The sequence below is a fragment of the Cucurbita pepo genome, chromosome 16 (genome assembly GCF_057944985.1).
Source record: "Cucurbita pepo subsp. pepo isolate OVF chromosome 16, ASM5794498v1, whole genome shotgun sequence".
Lineage (NCBI taxonomy): Eukaryota > Viridiplantae > Streptophyta > Magnoliopsida > Cucurbitales > Cucurbitaceae > Cucurbita > Cucurbita pepo.
The window spans coordinates 12,796,910-12,818,691 of NC_141813.1; the positions used below are offsets into that span (position 1 = coordinate 12,796,910).

Genomic DNA, 21,782 nt, shown 5'->3' on the forward strand with positions numbered 1-21,782 from the left:
ATTTCGTGTGTAACACGTGTTTGGGTTGGACTAACATTTGTTGCTGGAATTGCATAGCTCGATCAAAGTAACCCTACTTGCAATATATATATATAGTTGTTTTTTTTTTGCTAGTCCCGCGAGTATCTTTTATAATTTTAGTTTGAACGTCTAACATTTTAAGGAGTTTGTGAACAAATTGAACTATGCTCAAGTTGATTTGTTATTACTTAACAAGGGTACACGAGACATTATTTGTTCGGTATGCAATTTCGTGTATAACACGTGTTTGGGTTGGACCATCATTTGTTGCTGAAATTGCAAAGCTCGATCAAGTTAACCCTATTTGCAATATATATACCGTTGTTCTTTTTTTTTTTTTTTTTTTGCTAGTCCACAAGTATCTTTTATAATTTAATTTTGAACGTCCAACCTTTCCAGAAGAAGTTTGTGACCAAATTGAACTATGCTCAGATTGACCTGTTATTACTTTATGCGAGACATTGTTGTAAGACACAGTACTAACAATTAACTATGTAGAAGAATAAAATATTTGAAACGTCTAATTCATTTAAGCTTAATAAATATTATCGACATCTTTGTAGCACTATCCACACAATTCACCTCACGAGTCATTTTAAAAAAAAAATTAATATAATCATCGAACACGAAAAATTTAAATTTATTATTAATTTTTTTTATACTAAATCTACGACATACGTGACATCATTTATAATATCGTTTACATATATGGTAAATATTATTTGATTTGAAACAAATAATTTTTAATTCAACAAATGGATGTTAAGTTTTTAAAATTACCATTTTAGCCCCATTTTTTGGGTGTAATTTAGCCTTTTGTTTCGTCTTCTTCTTCTTCCCTCCAATCTAAACGACATATACCTTTATCATCTCTTCATCTCCTCTGCCGGTTCTGTTCGTTTAGCATCGAAGAAAATCTCCAATTTCTTGAAATCGAAGTTCCCGGTGTAGCAGAGATTAAACCCTAATTTTGTTTTTCTGCTGGTATTTTCATCAGTTTGAGTTTTCCTCCCGTTATTTTCTGCCTTCCATTCTATTTCTTGACCATGAACGAGGACATTTGTCGTTGGATTACTGAATTCGTACTCCGGAGTTCAATGGACGATCATTTGTTGAAGAGAGTTCTTGCGGTTATTCCCCTGTCGGACAAGGATTTCCGCCTGAAGAAGACGGTGCTTTTACGGGCCATTGAGAGCGAAATATCGGAAGCTGTTATAACGGAGAAATTACTCGAAATTTTCGAGATGATTGAACAGTTAGAGAAGGCTGAAGGACTTCAAATCATGGAATCGATGAAAGCTGCATATTGTGCGGTGGCGGTGGAATGCACGGTGAAGTACTTGCTGGTGGAAGGCGTTTACAAGCATGGAAGGTATTTTGATGCTGTGAGGAGGATTTGGAGAGGAAGAGTGACTAAGACTGAGTTGGTTTCAAATGAATTTAAAGCATGGAAGGATGAAGTTGAAGCGTCACTTTGTGATACAAATATTCGGAAGAAATTGGTGCATATGAACACGAGATATGATGCCCTGAAATTGATCGGAGATTATCTGGGAGAGTCATGGGCGGCTATGGGTCCGTCATTTCTTCAACTATCTGCATCTTTGGTGGATAAAAAGATGAGGAAGGAAATGCATTCTATTCAGTTAGAGCGGGAAACAAACAATTTGGCTATTGAGAGCGTGGATGCAGGCGGCAGTGGTGGGATTGAATTGCCCCCCCAAAGGGAAGATTGTGTTAGAACAGAGTGGCAGGGAAGTGGGCGAGTCCTTAGCCAACCTGAATCAAGAAGAACTGATTTGCTATATAGCCATCAGGATTTGGGTACCAACGATGGTTCTAAACAATCAGCCATTGATGCAATGAACACGGAGAGAGTTCAAGAGTTGGCTACAGAAACAGCGGAAGGACAAGAATCAGCTGAGAAGGAGGTTGCAGTTTTGCAGAATGCAAGTTCATGCCGAGGTGATACTGATCTACACGTCCACTCTATAATAGTTTGATGATACATGCTAGGGTACATTGTTTTTTTGTTCATTCTATTACTGTGAGATCTCACCTTAGTTGGAGAGGAGAACGAAACATCTCTTATAAGAGTGTGGAAATCTCTCCCTAGCAAATGCGTTTTAAAACCCGTGAGGTTGACAGAGATACGTAACAGCTAAAGCGGATAGTATATGTTAGCGGTAGGTTTGGGCTGTTACAAATGGTATTAGAGTTAGATACCGGGTGGTGTGCCAGCGAGGATGCTGGGCCCCAAAGAGGTATATTGTGAGATCTCACATTGGTTGAAGAGAGGAACGAAGCATCTCTTATAAGAGTGTAGAAACCTCTCCCTAGCAGATGCATTTTAAAACACGTAATAGACCAACGTAATAGACCAAGATGGACAATATCAGCTAGCTAGCAAAGTTAAGCATCTTAAATCCCATTATTTCTTTTTGTGCAATCAGAAATTTTGAAGACCTCTGTCTTGCCAAGAGGCAAATTCCTTGCATTTCATAGACGTGTTAGAGGAGGGGTTAAAATCAGTCATTTAGAGGATTTGGAGAAGGAGAATGAGGATGAAAGTTCATCTGAAAGATATAATTGCCTAGAAACTCCTGAAGTTAACCGGGTGCGAGAAGCACTTAAAACCAGCTCTTTAGAACTGCAAGCAATGGTGAAAGATCCACTTCCTGATGCATTGCGCATTGCAGAATCTGTAGCTCACGATCTTGCCGAAAAGAATAAAACCTGTGAGAATTCACTGGAGGACCGAAATGATGCAGGTGTCGATAATCCGACCATTAACAAAGAGGCTGTGCCTCTTCAACCTATGAGTGCAAATCTTAAAGATCCAGGCCATGGCCATAAGACAGTTTTTCCTCGACCAAGCATCATGGAACGAAACAGTACAGCGTGTACATACGAGGTAATGTTAGCCATATTTGATGCCATCTTGTTAGCATGACAACCACACATTTTCTGCCTTCTGTTTATAGTTGCCTGAGATAGTTTCTACATTGCTTGTTAAAGGCTTTGTTCTCGAATGTGCAATATCGACTGTTTTATGTGTTCTAGATTATCATTGCTAGGAGGAACGCTGCTCGGTCTGAATGTAATGTTGGAGCATCCTGTTTTGGGTTAAGATTTGGTGTCTTGTTATCAACCATTTTCGTTTAAATCAAGAATTGTAGTGTTACCGATGTAGTGCCAATTTTATTTTGTAGTGAAAGCTCAAGAAGCAACGAAAAGATACTTGCAAATATATACAGTATTATCGTAGTTGCACTAGATATTAATGTCTAGGATAGCCGTTTATAATTGTTTGCTTCATGTCTACGCACACTTGAAACCCCTTCTCTAAGAGATGGAATATTGTGAGATCTCACATCGATTAGAGAGGGGGAACGAAGCATTCTGAGTGTGGAAAACCTCTCCTTAGTAGACGCATTTTGAAACCGTGAGACTAACGATGATACGTAATGGGCCAAAGCAAACAATATCTACTAGTGGTAGGCTTGGGCTGTTACAAATGTTATCAGAGCCAAACATCGGGCGATATGCCAGTAAGGACGCTGGGCCCCAAGGGGGGTGGATTGTGGATTGTGGATTGTGAGATCCCACATCGGTTGGAGAGGGGAACGAAGCATTTCGAGTGTAGAAACCTCTCTCTAGTAGATGCGTTTTAATACCGTGAGGCTGATAACGATACCCAGACAATATCTATTAGCGGTGAGCTTGAGCCATTACAGATATTTGATCTTCGTGACTGGATATTATTTTCTTTCTAATTGACTGGCTTATTGTACGTTCTTAATTATTTTTGTTCTATGTTCTTATTTACTTTTACATGAACTGTTTTCCATGGTAAGACATTTCTTTTTATTGCAGTGGAATGATTCAATAGATGATTTACCTGAAGGAAGTCCTGCCAGCCGGCTTCACCTTCATAGTCCCAAGAGAAAGGCCATTTCTCCCTTAAAGAAGTATGAAGAAACCAAAGCTGTTGGGAGAAGGCGGTGTAAAAAGTGGAGCTTGCTCGAAGAAGACACCTTAAGAACTGCTGTGCAAAGGTACTCATTTTCTTTATCAATCAATCCCTATTGAGGCTGCTCGACTTCCGAAGCTAATTCCCGTCTAACTTTTTTGTTAGAAACTTAAAATTGTGCGATGGTTGATGCTTTCTGCCCTTTTATAGCGTTGCAAAGTCGTTCTAGTAACTCAAAAATTGTTGTCTATTGAGTAGAAAATCTGGTTTGTTTGTGCTTGTAACTTAGGTTTGGTAAAGGAAATTGGAAGCTCATCTTAAATAGCTATCGTGACATATTTGATGAGAGAACAGAGGTAACCAATTTCACAAGGCTCTTCTACGATCCTTTGAGTGTCCACAGCCGCTTTGTAATGAGGTCTCGTTGGGTTGTTTGTCTCAGGTTGATCTGAAGGATAAGTGGAGAAACATGACCAGATACTAGTGGCTTTGCAAATCATGATCCAAACCGCAGATTGCATTGAATTATAGGTTATTTCTATACTTTTGAATACTCTTGAGCCTGAAACTAAATTATATGCCCCCTTGGATTTTGATTGCAATGTGGAAAAAAGTTGAAAATAGCAATGTAAATGAAAATGTTGAAGATGAATGACATATTTGGTCACTGTCTAAATACCACGTCTATTCAATTCTTTGAACCTTAAAATATGAAGGGTATGTAAAATCCAACACAAAGATTTTGAATTTTGAATGAACGAGCATAATTTATTAGTCGGGTAGATGAATAAGAATAGTGTCGGTAGGATGATGATAGATCAAGTTTTGGAGATTGATGATTAGTTTATCTGATTATACTACTTTATTTGAATTCATCTGATCGATTATTTGCTTATCTACTTTATCCAAAAACCTACAGCCAAAGTTGCAAGCCTGAAAGATATGCTCGGATGCATTTCTTTAGCGAAGTTTTAGTTGAAGGACGAGGACAAGACTTTAGAACAGAGACTTGCTAGAAACAAATTTCAGAAACTAAGATGGACAATTTCTACCAATGACTGCACAGTCTAAACGAAAGCAAATACACCCACAACATGTCATTTAGTACAAGCCAGAAAAAAAACGAAGGCTAACACGATCGGCATCCCGAGATCGAACACAACTCATTTCATTCCAACAAAGCTGCAAGCCACCCATGAACACACCAAGACTCCATATGCTGAAACAAACAACGCACCGAAACCCGGTTGAAGAATCCCCCTTAAGAATATAAAAGAAAAGAATTTGGTCCTTAAATACAAATCAAATGAATGATAATTGAAGTGGAGGAGAAACTCTCTAGATAACTGGAGGTCGATCTATGAACAATATACTAAATCACATGAATCATCAACAAGTCAGTTGGGTCAAGCGTCAGCCGCCAGTTTTGTATCAAAAGGTTGTACTGCTCTCACTAGCAGAGAGAGAAGGGTCCTCGGATTTCACAAGCGACGATCCTTTACTACTGATATCGAGACCCTGTAATCGACCGAGAGGGTCGCTTTGTAGCACCTCCGAGAGAGAATGAGAGTCTGATGGATGCAGAGGGTGGCTAGACATGTTGGATGGGGAATGGTTATATGGTGGCATTTGAATATTTTGAGGGCCAGCAGACCCTGGTTGCTGTGAAAGTTGAATGAAAGACGATGGGGCGTATGCCATGTGATGCATTCCCAAGTTAAAAGACTCGGAAGGGCTCATCATTTCTCCGGTAGCAATTTTAAGCCTCTCAACTTCCTTCTTCAATGCTTCGTTCAAAGCTGCATAAAGTTGAGCACAATTTCAATCGAAGTTTCAAATATCAACATTTGTTCGTAAGTTTTTTGAGTTTGACAATCACACATAAAGTTGTATAATTCTCACCATCACGCATTTGGGCTTGTTGCTCCATAGCCTGCAAACGAAGCTTAAGCTCTGTATTCTCTGTACTGAGACCCGTTGTGTCTCGCTGTATAAGATGATAGTTCTCGATCAGGTCAAAGTTCTAAGCTAATTTCTAGTCAACGTAAATATGCAAGGTGTGAATCTAAGGGATGTAAACATGAGAAAAGAATATAAAGAGAAAGGATTGGATTCTCAGTCTCATTACTCGGCGCTCAAACAACTTATCTGACTAATAAGAAAAAAGGGCCCTATCTAAGCTCTTTCGTTGTAAACCTGACTAATAGAAAAGAATTTTCTTGCTTGTGTCCATTTGATCTCCTAGAAGTGGAAGCTAAATCAGTTGCAGACTATAATGTAGAATATGCGCGGGATGCGATCCTTATTAGTCTACTATTGGCAAAAGCCAATGTCCCGAGGTCCCTGGAACTCATTCCGACTGAAACAAGGGTGAGTCTTCGCCTTTGTTATTTCATAGAGTTAAAAGTCAAACTAGGGAAATGATAATTAATGGTTAGAACATGATTGTGGTCCTTATATTTTAGGTTCCATTTAGGTTTACTTTTTGTACTTCTACATGTGCCATTTAACCCGATGTACACGACCAAAACATCAAGCCTTCACCCTTGTTACTTTTAACCTTTTATCAACGAAGAACACGAGTTTCAAGCAGATCATTGCAGTAACTTTCTGTATCCCTAGCCACAATTGGAATGCATTCTGGATGAATACAAGCTCAGTTATATATTGATAGACACAAACCTGGAAGAGAGTCAATTGGGCTGATAGAGTAGTTGCTTCCGTTTGAAGGGTTTGCACCTTGCGCTCCAACTCTTGTATATATCGTGCCTTCCTCTCTTTTGAGCGAGCAGCAGACTGTCGATTTGCCAATATCCTAAACATAACAGCAATGACATTAGGAGAAGGTTTTCCAGGAAGTCCAAGATTTTGTTGATTATGATGAAGAAAATCATACAATACAATGAACTCATCATCTTCTTTCATCACCCCTACTTCTCCCAAGAGTGAATATTGATGCCAAAAAGAGGAAACAAACAAAATAAATGATTGATTACAATAAACACTTCAACTTTACCATTGATTCTTTCCCAGATGATAACTCAACTAGATACCATGTTTAACAACCATGCATGAACAAATACAAAGATTGATGTGCAAGAATACATTTCATGTAACGGTCCAAGCCTAACGCTAGTAGATATTGTCTTTTTTGGGCTTTCCCTCATTTTTAAAACGCGGTTTGCTAAGGAGAGGTTTCCACACTCTTATAAAAATGTTTCGTTCTCCTCCCTAATCTACGTGGAATCTTTCAAAAGTTTGACGATCTAGCCTATTTTTATCTGTGCATCTTTCCAATTTGGAGCTTTACTCAAATCAAGTAAATGATTATAAAGGTGTGGAAACTCAGGTCGGTTGGAGAGGGTTCATAAATGTCAGGTATCAGCATGGTTTGGGATCTCGAGAGGAACAAAGCATTCTTTACAAAGATGTGAAAACTTCTCTCTAGCGTTTTAAAAATCTTGAGGGGAAGCCCGGTAGAAAAAGTCCAAAAAGGACAATATCTACTAATGGTGAGCTTAGACGGTTAACCTTAAATTCTAGACTTAGAGATGGTCGACCGAAGAACATACTATTAACAAAAATTTGAAAATGAATGATGCTTGGATCTGGGATTGCAAACGAAACATTCAAATGAAAAGAACAAAAAATTGACGTCAGATCCCTCTACCCCTCAACTGGATACTAGAAATTTTACCAAACCCAATTGAAAAATGAAAAGATTTCAGACATCAGTGTACAAAACAAAATGAAAAGTAGAAAACCAGTGATTGATGTTGAATCAGCTTAAACTATGAATTACAAGTACAACAAGCTTGATATCTCATTGACAAATCTAGCTTTGGTGGAAAGCAAACAGAGATGCTGAAAACTTCTGTGGTGGAAGTAGTTAGCCAATCAATTAGCCTAAACGAAGAGTAGTTGGTGCTCACCATAGCAGAAGATTATGATCATTTCAACAATTATAACAGGAAATTACTGGAAATACGAACTCAAAAGCATTGCAACAATCGAACAAAAATGGATCGAAAGCGAAACAATTACTCAGAAGCAAGAACAGAGACAGAAAGCACAATTGGAATGAAGAAATACCTTTTGGCGCGTTTGGGATCACTGCTCCAAAGCTCAGCCAACTTATCAGGAGGCATGGCTTTCTTCGCTTCCATAATCTCCCCAAACATGCTCGACGACGAAGTTGTTCCGTCCACCGAAACGCTATGCCGATGCCTTGGCTTCGAAGTCTTCTCTCCCTCATTACCACCAGCGCCTTCACTTCCACCATTGGCATCATGATCCACGAAATTTCCTCCTCCATTACCTCCAAACTTCTTCACGTCAATGTAGGTCGAAAATAGATCATCCTCCGATCCGATCTCTTCCAGACTGGCCGTCGACGAACCGCCGTTGAACGGATCCGACGCGGATATATCCATCATGTCCTCCTGCAACCGGAAGCTAACTTCCGAATGAGCCCTCCGATGATGAGACCCCGCTCTAGGCACGAATGAGCCATTGCCGGCATTCGAATTCGCAAACATCGACGAGGAGGCCGTCGCATTCGCCACCGGCGGCGGTTTGTGAGCCGCCGGCGGCGGCAGTGCAGCATTGAGTGGAGGAATTTGATTGGAATTTGGACTGTGGATAGGGTTCGATGGCGCTGGATCCTGCATTTTTTTTCTTTTGCCCCCAATTTTAGAGCTCTCTCTCTCTCTCTCTCTCTCTCTCTCTCTCTCTCTCTCCCTCTCTCTCTCTCTCTGCTATTTTTCGGGCGAGTATTTCTCTCTAAGATCTCCTCGTCTGAGCCATGTGCTTCGGCTTCATCTTCTCAGGAAAATTAATAAAAACTTTTTTTTAAATAAAAACTTTTTTTTTTTCATTTTTCATTTTTTTCTTTTATATATTCGTTTTTTTTAAACTGGGAAAGCGGAAAAGCTCCTCAAAAGAACTGTCATTTTTATTTTATTTTATTTTATTTTCTAAATTTCGACTCTTACAGTTTGTTGTTAGTTTCCCTTAACGGCGTCGTTTAATGCTCAAAAACATTTTGACATTAGTAAGTCGTTGGCTTTGACTTTTGAGAATAGTGGATAAGTCTCCTTTGCATATCTTGCCACCATTTTTTTTTTTTTTTTGTCATTAATAATTTTTCAAAATTATCTTTTTAATTTTAAAATTTAAAAGTTAATTAAAAACAGGAAACCGAAGCATATGGAAACAACAAATTAATGAAATGTAAAAAAAGTGGTGCTCTTTCTCCATATTTGGCAAGATCATTGCCATTGATTTGGAAGTTGAAATTATTTGTTTTGTATCATTTTTAGGCGTTTGATTTGATTTATCCTATGTATGGTTCGAAGATTTCCATATATATATTTCCATAAAAATGGTATAAAATGTCTCGTATTAATAAAGATATTTATCTTTAGTTGTATATAACTTTCTTAATTAGTGTTGAATTTTGTTTGCATCTAATAATAATAATTTAATTTGAACCTCTTACTTTAAAAGAAATAGTATGCGTTAACACGTGCTTGTGTTGACAATTTAACATATATTTCAAATATAACATACATTAATTAAAAAAAAAATGTTAACATTGAACTTTATAATTATTCATCTTAGATTTAAATTTCGTTTACGCTCCTCCAAGTTAATTTTTTTTTCTCTTTTAAAATATCTATTTACTCTTTGAATATTTAAAAGTAATATAATTGGTCCTCACCTTTATTTTAATTTAAACATATTAATAATATATTAGATCAAACTAAGATTAAATATTCTTTTAGCTATTATTTTTATAATAGGTTATTTATGTTATATTAGATACCTACCTTAAATTTTTCAACATATGAACTAAGTGATCTTTGATTAATCAAAAAAAGGTGTAGAAACATTAAGCCTTCCCTATGTTACCGTTTTAAAGCGGGAAAATGATTGTTTGTTTTTTTTTTTTTTTTTTTTTTTTTTTTTTTTTTTTTTGTTGTTGTTATTTCCCCCTTAATTTAAACGAATATGATTAGGAATTGAACTTTCACAAAAGTGCTTTATCAAATTGACTTGAGAACCTAATTTGAGTAGCTGAAGAAAATATAAAACCCAACCAAGAATATTACAGCTAAGTCACGTTATTTAAAAAACTTTACTAAAAAAAAAAAAAAGTAAATATTTAAAGTACACAAGAATTTAACATCATTGTTAACATATTTTCGTTTTCGTTTCAAAAGATATCATTAAAATTTTTTATATAATCAATTTTTACCTAAGCTATGTTAATTTGTATGAATTTTATAAAGATGGTCACATATGATTTTCAATTTTTACATATTAGCCATCAAATAAATGAAAGAAAAAAAAATCTCTAATGATATATTTTTTTTAACAAATTTTAAAGTGCAGAGGTAAAATCGAAAAATTTCCAAAATCTAGAGTCGTGATGGAAACATATCCCGAAGTTCGAGCATATTCGATAGGATTTAACCCTAAAAAAAATTCTTAGGTGTCTGTCACTTTCTAAGAGAGGCAGGCAAGATAGTTTAGAAGTGTGGTTGGTTGATGACAAGAAAAAGAAATGGTTCAAAAGGAAATTGAGGTCGAGGACCAAAGGAGGCCTATCAACCTCCATATCTCATCGAAAAGAAACCTAAAAACTAAGAACAATGTCCCTTTTTCATCAACTAGTCCACCATGCGACAAAATACTAGTAGTTTTAAGGCAAACACACAAAAATATTCAGACAAAGCTTCAAATTTTCAGCAGATGATGAGTAAATGAAAAGAGTCAAATATGAAATGGTTCGGAATCGCATGCATCAGAACGAGTAAAGAGAAGAATTTCATGCATTTTTCATAAAATCTTGTGAAGATGCTTGCTTTAGAAGTACCTTTTGCACGAAGAGAAGCTGGAGAACATAACTTTCAAGCATCATCACCTGTGAAGATGAGTCCATGCTGCAACTTTTGCTCCTCGTCTTACTTCCCTCCACCTTAACATCTCTTACTTCTGTACTTTACAAATGAACTTTATCAATCCTATAGCTACCATTGAACCATGCAAGCTAAATAACAAGAATAATAATGAATGTACATACCCTTTTCTCCTTTAGAATATGGAATAGAAACTTTATCATCGGGGTTAAATCTAGACCCAGTTTAAACTTATTTAGTAGAGATCTAAAAGTGCAGTTTACCATTGAAATGGGTTAAAGAAAGGGTAAAAACTACGTACTTGTCAACATCGCCGTTTTTTACATGGCCAGAAGAATGGGAGGCCTCCAAATACTCCGCTTCCAGAGATTTGTTTTCCGTTTCATTTCTGATGCTATCACAAGTTTTCTTCTCAGGATTCGAATCATCCAACCACTCTCTGTCAGTGTCATCCACACAGACCTTCTTGCTTCTAGTACTTGTGGATTTTTCTTCATGGAAATCATCCTTTCCAATTCCTAATGAAGGAACTTTGGATTCACTTTTTTCGTCTGTGCCGACACTACCCTGAGCTGATAATACAGGAGAAATTGGGTGTTCTCCATGTGAACTAGTAGTTTCTGCCATGCCTGTATATGTGCCTACAAATTTTGAATTTGAAGATATGTCGAGCTCGAGTGCAGCGGACTCTATATTTGATGGTTGAAAGGAAGGCCTTTTGGAGATTGGACGGCTAGAAGAATTAGGAACAGTTTTAACATGTTTGTTTGTGAAGGAGGATTCAGCAAGAGTAGACTCAGCGAAGGGATATTCATTCCAAGGCATGGAGCCTCTGAATGGACGATTTGCTGCTGGACTTTGACAAGAAGAGCTCAGGTTACATTCTTTTTCAAAAGGCCAGGTTTTAAATGGCGGTGGTTTTTCTATGAAAGGAGAGTTTGAGTGATGGACTGGCTCGAGCTTTGATGAATTTGATTTTCGCACATACTTTTCTTGCTTTTCGTCCCTGATTTTGTAATGTGGGTCTCTGGAGTAAATGCTGTTAGCGCTGTAACTAATCCCAGGGCCAGAATCATCATCCATGCCTCTTCTCATGCTCTGCCTCGGTTTTGAGTGTAATGGTGAGCTATTGAATGCTTCGCCCCTAACTGACATAAACAGCAGAGGAAAAACAAGTCAAGTTGATCCGATCAACATGGCGAGAAGACGAAAGAGTATGTATATATTCTCCATTTCTAAGAAACAAACTCATATCACCTGCACTGGCTGAACAAGACTCCTCACTGTCAAAAGTTGAAAAAGTTAGACACATTAATCAGAGCGAGAGAAAGATAAGACAATGAAACCAAACGCCAAAAGTTATTTTACTGGCCTCAACAAGCTGAAGTTGTCTGTTGCATCGTCTGCCATAGAGCAAAACCAATCTGGTTGGAGTGATTTGTCTTCGAAATCAGAGATCCTTGTTGCTTTTCGGTTCCTGCTAACACAGACAAAACTTACGTATATGCTTTACCACCTTGTTAACATTCTTTGTGAAACTTGGAATACCTTTTTGCATACGATATTAAATCATCATCATATCCTAAAGTATGATGCTTCGAACTTGACTTGACGGGCTCTAATTACAAAAAACCAAGCTTTTAGTTAGAAGATTGACAAAACATTCCCATCCAAAACCGTGAAAATGGTAGCTTATAATATCCATCAAGTTATCAACACTGGGTCTTAAACATCTGTTGAACTTCTCGTGATAATAAATTTAATGTCAAGGACTTCAAAAGAAAGGAAGAAAAAGAAGGGATAAAAGGCTTAAAAGATTGCAAAGCAAGATAACAAGGAGAAGCATATGTTGGGTCGCCCAACACATGGATTTTGATGGATACAAGCAAGTAGACGATACCCTCAGATTCATTATAAACACGGCTATACATTCTTGTAGGTTTTCTATATTGGTATATGAATGCTTTTCACATTGAATGACGCACTATAAGGTGCTAACTTGATTGTTTTGCTAGAGCAAATCAACCATAGAGAAAAGAAAATTCACTGTCGACATACGTAGATTCTCAAATTTGAGGGGGGGGGGGGGGGGGGGGGGGATTACCAAATAAACTGAATTTGTCCGTTGTTCTTGGTGCACCTGCACATCTGCACATAAATATTTACTTCAGATAAAAAAAAAATTAACTTAGAAGAACTCTTAAGAAATTAGCTTTCATCAATATGAACCTCTTTTTTGGTAGATAGGGGCTGTCAAATGCATTTTCTGATATATCATACTTCTCATAGTTCAGAGAATCAAACGAAACGCTACCAATTTCATTAAAATGATTCTTCTCGAAGAAATCACATTCCATCTCCCCAAGAAAACTGTCATTTAAGAAGTTAAATCCACCTAGTAGACACAAGATGTTGAGATAAAATTAACTTAAAAGGGAAAATAATAATCAACAGATTTGACAACAGACAAGAGGAGGAGAAGCAGACAATTTTATGGAATAGTATATGACTAGTTGACAAATATTCAGAGAAAAGTTATAAACGATCTTTGAGTATTATGTTTTTTAGGAAAAACAAATCAAATTTCATTGATGCATGTTCCAATTGAACATAAAATTTGAAAGATAAAACTATCGAAGATGCATGAGAATTGGTTGTAAGAAATAAACCAACTTACACAAACCTTGAAAAGGACGAATAAGGGAACAAAAATGTTACCATCAAATCTATCTCTTTCTCCATCCGTGCCATCAAAGATACGTCTGCCACCATGTTCATTTCTTTTGCAATCTTCGAAGGAACGGTAACGGATCTTGGTAGGTGACTTCTTCTTAGGGTTATCACATTCATCCATTATGTCTATGGAATAATTTAAAGAACCGTCATCACAATGCGTTTTGATATCCTGCATTTCCTGTATCCATATGATTATTGTCAATTTTAAGTCTGATAAAAGCAAGTTAAGGATACTCTACTCTAACTGAAAATTATGAGACCCACTCAAATTATAATCTTAGATAAATACAACGGATAAAACATTACGTAGCTTCTAGAGTAATATAATCCAGATTATTTTATGGAAGCCTTTGCTGTTTAGAGACAACACCAAAAAATTGATTTTAAAGATAGAACTAGATGAGATTGCCAGAATCTAAGAAGCAGAGCATACAACAAAATAATGAGAAGAAGACTGATGAGTTGTAAAATTCAATGCTATAACACTATCAGAAAAAATCGACAGCATAAGAATTTTATGAGATCAAACAAATGTAGCAAGATGCATCTTGGACTGCTCTTACTCCTTCAAGTTCAAAGTCATCCAACACCTTAATGTTCTTTGAGGAGTTCCAAGGCCTCATTCTTTCTTGACGAGATGAGAAGCCATAAGAAAAGCTTCTGCTATCGCAGTGGGAAATATATGTTAGGCTCGAATGTTTTAATTTTATAATTTTAATTCAGAGGGGTTTTTTTTTTTTTTTTTTTTGTTATGGTTATGGAATGAACAAATAAAATATTATTCAAATACCTGCTGGCATGCTGTGGGGAACATGCTGGTGTTTCCATTCCTACTCTGCCCAAACCTGACAACATTGATTATCATTAGAAATAGTCCGGAGAAAAGGCTCCAACTTCAGAAAACTATAGATGTATGTGTGTTGCCGTTACTCTCCATACTGGAAACAGCATACGGCATTCAGAAATTCTGTTAACGTTATAGCTGAAATGTTATAAAAATGTATGGGATTCAAAAACTATTTATCTGCGATAAAATTAAAGAGCTTTGAACAGTGAACGAGTAAGAGAGTATAATTCTTTGAGGTCCCCTAGAGTAGAGTCATCCCATTTCTGATCAATTTGCGACCTTAGTTTCTGTCGGTATTTCAATCATCTATGTTACCTCATAAAACCTTAGAAGCATCTTGTTTGAGCACAAGTCCGTCAACAACATTCTAAAATGAAAAATGCCAATCAATCAAGAGTTTCTTCAGACTAGAGATCTACCCGCAGAATGAATTTGATTTATACCCCTTAAAATCATCCATACATATGTAAGGCAAGATCATGAACCTAAATTAAATATTCTCTAATTAGTAGTCTGTACCATCAACTGAAAACGCGACATGAGCTTCTTTCATTGGACTTCCTTCGCATTTGACAACCATTCCATCATCGCCAAGCAAATCAAATATAGAAATACCTGACAAATGGGACTGTTACAGTTCAGGTACAAAATTTATACTCAAAAGTAAGGGAGCAGCTGATGGCAAATATCAATTACAAACGAAAAAACAAAGCTATGTTATCAAGTTAGCTCTTCTGTTAAACAATTCTGGTTTCAACTTCAGCAAACATCAATATTTTAGGATAAGTATGGAAAATAACAAGAGTTCAATGGATTTTGCGTACTTACTTTGCTCAACAGATAGCTTCCCCAGATCTGATTGAGAATCTACTTTGTTTTTAGTGTTATGAAGATTGTTGGGATCACTGCTTACATGTCTGCTAAAAAATACATGTTATATATACCAAAAAGTCCACAGACGATTGTAAATATAATAACTAGAAGTAAATCACTCTACCATAAACACACACACACACACACACACACACATAACAAAAGATCCTGATATAATCAAGATTATTTACCAGTAATTACGTCAGTTAGAAAGTATATGGATGCAGATCAAACTAAGTTGCAGAAGTTATGAAGAAATATGTGAATGAATATGAGATGTTTCATATATATAGCTCTATCGAAACAATTCTTACTCACTTCAGTGGAGATAAAGTTTCCTCGTTGTAGCCGGATGGAGCTCCTGCTTCGTCATTTTGCTCTTCAAAATAATGCTTTTACTTCAGCTTAAATGGTCTTAGGGACAAAAGCTTGGGATAGAATAGGAAGAATCAAAATATTAGTTAGAAGATTACGTTTATTTTCAAACTCAGCAGATTTCTCTAATGTCTTTATGTTATAAAGAGTTGGAACTGGGCCTTTGATGGAAGGAGACCGCACCCTTGAAGTATTGGCCTCTGTAACAAAGCATCATGAAAGAATATAAACAGGTAATTCTTCATTAACTAAACAAAAAAGAATAAGGTATTCAGAAGAATCAGTGGCTTGCAGATCAAACAACACCGTTTTTTTGGAAGAGGTCATGTCTTATCTTTTTCCCCTTTTTTTCCTCAAAACAGAAACAAAACATCTTATTAAGAAATTGAAAATTTAAAAAGAAAAATCCCAACAGGGTACGCAAAATCCACTCTCACAAACAAAATCTCACTAAAACCAGAAAACAGAACGCACACCCCTCCCAAAGAAAACCTCGCTCAAGATTCTAAAACGATTTCACTCAAAACCAAATATCACAAACTAATCTGCTCTAATATATTCGACCTTTTACCAACATTACTAAATTATATGATCCTCGTAATATTAGCCTAACTTCAAGCATTCCATTGAGCAGATTACAATATATTCTGCTGATTATCCAAACTTGGGGACAACTAGGAAAAATGACTTATGGAAATGTAACTTCGCATACTAATCTAATCTCTATAGAAGGAGACTGTGAAACCTTTACACGGAAGTGCAATGGCAGAATTCCTTTACCTTCTACTTTCAAACGCTTTAGAAGAGAAAAAAAAAATACGAAAAACAAGTTCTAAGCTTCAATTCAATAGTTTTGCAAAGTTACCAATGGCGTAAGCAGCTTTATTCTCTTGAGGAATTGCTGATAAATTTAGGAAATTTAGAATGTCCAGTGACCGATGCTCTTTTTGTTCCCTGTTTGTGTCAGTTGCATCATGACAATTCTCTGAACCAGAGGACAGCTGTTGTCGTCTTTTTCTTTGCTCGAAATACTGCTTTTGTCTTGATAATAGAAAAGGTTACACTTAAAAGTAAAAACTTAAGAAATTAGAGATTAGGTGAATTGATGATGCAGATACAGTGGAACTATTAGCATTTACCATACAAATCTATCGATCCTTATTTCCATAACAACAATTTCATAAAATGCTATTTCTGGAAAGTTATGAAGATTTCAGAAAAATAATAAATGCACGACTGCAAACACAATTGAGAATTTACAAACCCTTTTTACCTGTTTTGTGTGGATTTCCTTGTCTGAGTAGTTCCCACCAAGCGGATGTCAATTTTAATCATGCAAAAGGGAAATGCTTATGAATCAGAACAAAAATTTAGCCCTGTTTTAAAGTAAATATAATTATAAACAATCAGAGGTAGATACAACTATAATGTAAGTAACTCATATGAATTCTTCCTCCAGAACAGAAGGATTAATAAAATGGGAGCACGTGCTGTTGTAATATGTAAATCTAGAAAGAAAGCTAGCTAGATTTATCTAGTTTACGGGCCTACCTTCGTGACAGTATGTGACTATCAAAGAACATCAAAAGAAGAAAAAAAAATAAACTTCATCTACCTAGCACCTGCACGACCTGTTTGGATCACCTAGCCACACACCGAAATAGACTATTGTTTTGTGAAGTGAAAAAGCCACTGAGTTGCAAACTTTTATTTATTCGTCTATTTTCCTACAATTTACTTGCTTCAGAAAGCTAGCCGAAGAAACAATATGAGAGAGAAGAAAAACCATATTGTATGTGCAAGTTGCTACGTCAGCGCTATATAATCATTCGAATAGACAAGTATTAATAAACCGAAAATTTTGACATTGATGTTTCTTATATATTACTTGGAATTTGAAGGACAAACAGCTGATCGAAAAACACTGACTAATTGCAGTCAATTGAAGTTGAACTAGTTTAAGTCACAGTTACCGTTGAAACTTTCCGCCTGGAGCCCCCCATCCACTGCAACATACTGAAATGAAGCCAAGCCTTATTGCTAAAAGGAAAAAGAAGCACCACTCTAATGATCAATATGTATCGTAACATAATAATTTGACAAGGCTAAGAACTACGTGAAATATCTCAAGAGTATGCTGAAATGAAAATGGAAAACATTTTTCGAAAACATTACTTTCCAAAATACATGATGAATCGACGATGGATTTGATACAGTTCATTTTGAAAAGCACGAAGCTAAAAGGATTGACGAGTAATGCCTAGAGTATGAGAGGAAAACGAGGAAAATTATTCACGTTTCATAAAAATTCTTAATCCTGAAAAATTAGCACAAGAAACCATTGTCAGATGGATACTTCGTGAAACAACAACTAATTAACACAGTACCAGAAATAATCAGACCGAGTCTGCTTCAGAGAGAGAGAGTAAACCGTTCACGAGATACTGTGTAAATGATATTTTTCTCTAAATTCGTTGAACTTGCTTTTCTGCTGCACTTTTGAAGCCAATCCGAGGAGCGACTGAAATCGTGAAAAATTTACGAGGACAGGCACATTTTCAACAGAAATGAGAAATTTCTGGAAAATTTAGCAAGGAGAAGCTACACTTTGTACAACAATTTAAAATGTGCACGACGATGAACAAAAGCTTCAAACTAGCCATGGCGTTCACTTCATTTCAAATGCACAAACAATATCTCATAAGTCAGCAACGTCTCAACGAATTGCTCTAACAACACAAGCCTGAAAAAACTTAAACGACAATCAGTCATAGAACTAGAACACGACGATCGCTGAACAGAAGGTTACCTGAGAGCGCAAAGAATCGAGAAATTCAGATTCGGATTATCGAATTGTAAACGCAAATCATAATTTTGGCCGAAATGGCTCTTCGCGCGAAGCGAAGTTCTTGGCGCGAACTCGAAGCGAGACAACGAGCAGTGAATTGAAATAGAATCACAGCCCGAAGAAAGTTGAATAATAATAATAATAATAATAATAATAATAATTAAAGTTTAATCCCAACGTGTATACTTCAATACGAAACCCATTATTAATAAAATGTGATCATTTTAGCCAAACTTCACATATTTTTTTACTTTCTAATAAATCATTTAACTTAAAATTTTATACAGAAACACAACTCACGATTACTCGTATCAATGGTAAGTATCTATGGAGATGTCAACATGGAGATGTCAACAAAGCAAGACAGTGACGGGAAAGTGTTATCGTCCCCACCTTCTATTTCAATCTCCATTTTTTCGGGATCGAGATTTTGCAAGGTCGGACAGTGATGGGGACATGGGATATAATCCCGGCCCATGTGCCAATTTAGCTAGTTGGAAAAAATCTCTCCCTCGAGTTTAAAACGGACTCTCCTCTCGTCTTTAGCTTAAACAAAAAACTAAGTACAATCCAACCAATTTAAATACATAAAAACTTATTAAAAAAATTATGATAAATACCTAAATTTAATGTATTTTTTAATTAATGAATATTAAAATTCTTATTAAACATAAATTTTCTATAATTTGTCACCTGCCACGAAGAAAGTTAATAAATGGAGACATAATACATAATTTTATCAAATAAAACATACCAAAACTCCCCGTTTTATGTCCAACAACGATCCGAAAATAGAAAACGATTCCTAGACGATCCCCTAATATTTCGGCGGCCCATAAATTACACCCAAGCCCATATCGGCCCAATGGGCTTTCCCACAAGTATACTTTTTAGCTCTTCGTTACGGGAAACCCTAAATTTTTTTCTATATAAATGGAGCTCCAGCCAAATTTGGAATCAATCTCTTAAGTTCGCGGTGGTTGTTTCTTCGTTCCTGTTTATTGTATTCGTACATATTACGTGGTTGAGTTCTCTTCCCTTCAAGGTTTATAGTTTTCATTTTAGGATTTTTATAGTCTATTCATGAAACCAGTTAGGAGAGATTGATCTGTGTACAATAAGCCGATGCTCTGGAAATAAGGAATGAAGGAAGCATGGTAGTGTGCACAGAAATCGAATTCATAGGTCAACATGTCTGCTCCCTCTGATGCTTTCTGATTTGGGGGCCTGGTTTAGACCTACATCTTAATTTCTTATCTCAATCTCTGCTCTCTAGTTTATTTCTCTACTTCATCGATTTTGCTAGGTTCGTTAATCATTTTCAGGCGACAATGCGATGGGAATTTTCTAGGATTCTTCTCCTGTTTCCAATTTATCTGTTTACTCTATTGATTTTGCTAGGTTCGTATACATTTCAGGGGATAATGCGGTAGGAATTGACTAGAAATTACCTTCAGACTAACTATTAATACAATCGAGAAACCTAGCGGGAATTTCTCTTGAAAATGTATGTAGATGACGAATTATTTTCTTTTGTCTGCCATCGATCTACAGTGGAGACTGGATACTTAGGTGTTCGGATTAACAGATTTGCGTAGTAATTAAATCCGTCTTTGGTCGACGTGATAGTCTGGTAGGTTTCTCTCTAGTTTCTACTGTAACGAAGGAAATGCCTCTTTGAGTAGCCGTATGAATTAGGTTTCATATCGTGCTTAGTTAGGAGGCAGACAACAAGGTAATTATTACTTAGAAGCATACTTGAGAGGATTTTTCAAACATTTTCGTGAATCTTCCTCCAAGCAGCTTCGAACATTTTCAAATATTGCCGAATATACCTTGTTTATTTTTTTTTCTCATTTACGATTGGTTGGAATGTGACAGAAAAGAGATTTGAAATTACATTAAGTATGAAGAAAATGCATTTCTGTACGTTTGCTGTGAATTTAAAATAGTATTTGATTTTATAATTTCGTTAGTATAAGATTATATTACCGATTTCTAAATAACGGTTCCATTTTCTAATTTGTTATTATAAGATTATATTACCGATTCTCCGTCCTGGGATCGTCTCTTGAAGGCTTGATCTAGCCGTTCTCCTGGATTGATCTTGAGTTACAAATGGTAATGTAGAATAACGTAGAGCTCCAATTCAGCTTTAAGGTTTATAGTGTTCGTCCTTGGTAGCAGCATCTCCAATTGATCAATTAGATTGTCACCACATCCAGTCTCGATGGGTATATGTTTGGCGCCAATCTACTAAAACGCCTTGTCAGATTCAAATTGTTGGCATGATGACTCCCACCGCCTTTTCCGATCTGTATTGAGACCGTCTTATTGCGCTCCTTCTAACATATAAGCCTGAATCGAAAATCCTAGGATGATAGTCTATATTTTTCTTTTTTCGTTTTATCGGAACAATTCAAAAACAGGACGAGAACAGCCTTTCGATCCAGAGCGAGCATGATGTAGCCCTTTCATTCTCTGGACATAATCCTGAATTCTGCCTTGTTAATTTTTTGGATTTTCCTTCTCCATTGTGATATTGATTACATTTTTTTTTTTTAAATTACGAGATATAATTGAAACGTAATTGACCAATTAAAAAAATTTCCATAAATTCTCTCCAATGTTGCCATTTATGAAGTTCGTCCAGTTATATTGTTGCTGTCGTTTGGCTTTTATGGAAATTTGTTTATGGATTTTTATTCAATTCCAAAGGCGATGTTTAAAAGTGATTTGGTGTCGATACTGTTAGAGGTATAAAATTTTATGTTCCCAAATAAACTTGTGAATAATTAACTGGATTTGCCACGTGCAGAAAAGGCATTGACTTGGTCAAACACTGAATGCATTTAAATAGCTAGTGGAGGGAAAAGTTAACAATTGAATCAGTGGCCTCACGTCGCGCCAAGGGCTTTGCGTCTGGCAAGGACCCCATCCGCTATAAGTATTTGCTACCATTTACAATTCATTGCGGAGAATCCGAATGTAGAACTGGCACATGGCGCTCTCAGGTATTTCACTGTCTCGTGTTTTCTTTTATGATTATCTTCATTCATGTTCTTCTTCATTGGTATGCAACTGATACAAATCGTTTGTATTGTCGCATGACTTCTTTGCGTAAGCTTTTATTCTTCTTCGAGTACTTTTCAAATTACTACACCACAAAATGTGGCCTCTCCTTGT

General features: G+C 36.4%; 3 protein-coding genes and 2 non-coding genes across 13 annotated transcripts; 3 read left to right on the forward strand and 2 right to left on the reverse strand.

The window, feature by feature from the left end:
* The first annotated feature begins 847 nt into the window (after positions 1–847).
* On the forward strand, positions 848–6,026 carry LOC111777011 (uncharacterized). 3 transcript variants are annotated; one of them, XM_023656451.2, is made up of 6 exons: positions 848–1,986; positions 2,475–2,935; positions 3,898–4,079; positions 4,284–4,350; positions 4,437–4,525; positions 4,914–6,026. In XM_023656451.2, exons 1-5 carry the CDS (start codon positions 1,068–1,070, stop codon positions 4,476–4,478), a joined length of 1,671 nt encoding a protein of 556 aa, XP_023512219.1. In that variant the 5' UTR covers positions 848–1,067; the 3' UTR covers positions 4,479–4,525; positions 4,914–6,026. The 3 variants fall into 3 exon arrangements, with proteins under 3 accessions (XP_023512219.1, XP_023512220.1, XP_086974812.1); XM_023656452.2 differs by having other exon boundaries at positions 2,721–2,935; XM_087118686.1 differs by having other exon boundaries at positions 2,793–2,935.
* LOC111777065 (transcription factor RF2b-like) lies at positions 5,242–8,815 on the reverse strand. Its single transcript, XM_023656505.2, has 4 exons — positions 8,087–8,815; positions 6,677–6,809; positions 5,897–5,981; positions 5,242–5,793 (listed from the first exon to the last, which is right to left on the reverse strand). Exons 1-4 carry the CDS (start codon positions 8,662–8,664, stop codon positions 5,426–5,428), a joined length of 1,164 nt encoding a protein of 387 aa, XP_023512273.2. The 5' UTR covers positions 8,665–8,815; the 3' UTR covers positions 5,242–5,425.
* A 1,732-nt stretch (positions 8,816–10,547) lies between these two features.
* LOC111777012 (uncharacterized) lies at positions 10,548–18,699 on the reverse strand. Of its 7 annotated transcripts, none has more exons than XM_087118681.1 (19): positions 18,558–18,699; positions 17,722–18,269; positions 17,022–17,044; positions 16,614–16,789; positions 15,847–15,948; positions 15,692–15,752; positions 15,329–15,420; positions 15,020–15,115; positions 14,444–14,498; positions 14,217–14,313; positions 13,636–13,831; positions 13,147–13,312; positions 13,022–13,065; positions 12,466–12,535; positions 12,290–12,394; positions 12,175–12,200; positions 11,219–12,065; positions 11,082–11,131; positions 10,548–10,993 (listed from the first exon to the last, which is right to left on the reverse strand). In XM_087118681.1, the coding sequence occupies exons 2-19, from the start codon at positions 17,836–17,838 to the stop codon at positions 10,827–10,829; spliced, it is 2,490 nt and encodes an 829-aa protein (XP_086974807.1). In that variant the 5' UTR covers positions 17,839–18,269; positions 18,558–18,699; the 3' UTR covers positions 10,548–10,826. The 7 variants fall into 7 exon arrangements, with proteins under 7 accessions (XP_086974807.1, XP_086974809.1, XP_086974806.1 ...); XM_087118683.1 differs by having other exon boundaries at positions 17,722–17,788; positions 18,136–18,695; XM_087118680.1 differs by having other exon boundaries at positions 17,722–18,419; positions 18,558–18,686.
* A 1,038-nt stretch (positions 18,700–19,737) lies between these two features.
* LOC111777935 (small nucleolar RNA snoR100) lies at positions 19,738–19,842 on the forward strand. The gene has a single exon (XR_002812458.1). It is a non-coding gene; the product is annotated as a small nucleolar RNA snoR100 (small nucleolar RNA).
* Positions 19,843–20,301: 459 nt separating this feature from the next.
* On the forward strand, positions 20,302–20,411 carry LOC111777937 (small nucleolar RNA U19). Its single transcript, XR_002812460.1, has one exon. It is a non-coding gene; the product is annotated as a small nucleolar RNA U19 (small nucleolar RNA).
* Positions 20,412–21,782: the final 1,371 nt, after the last annotated feature.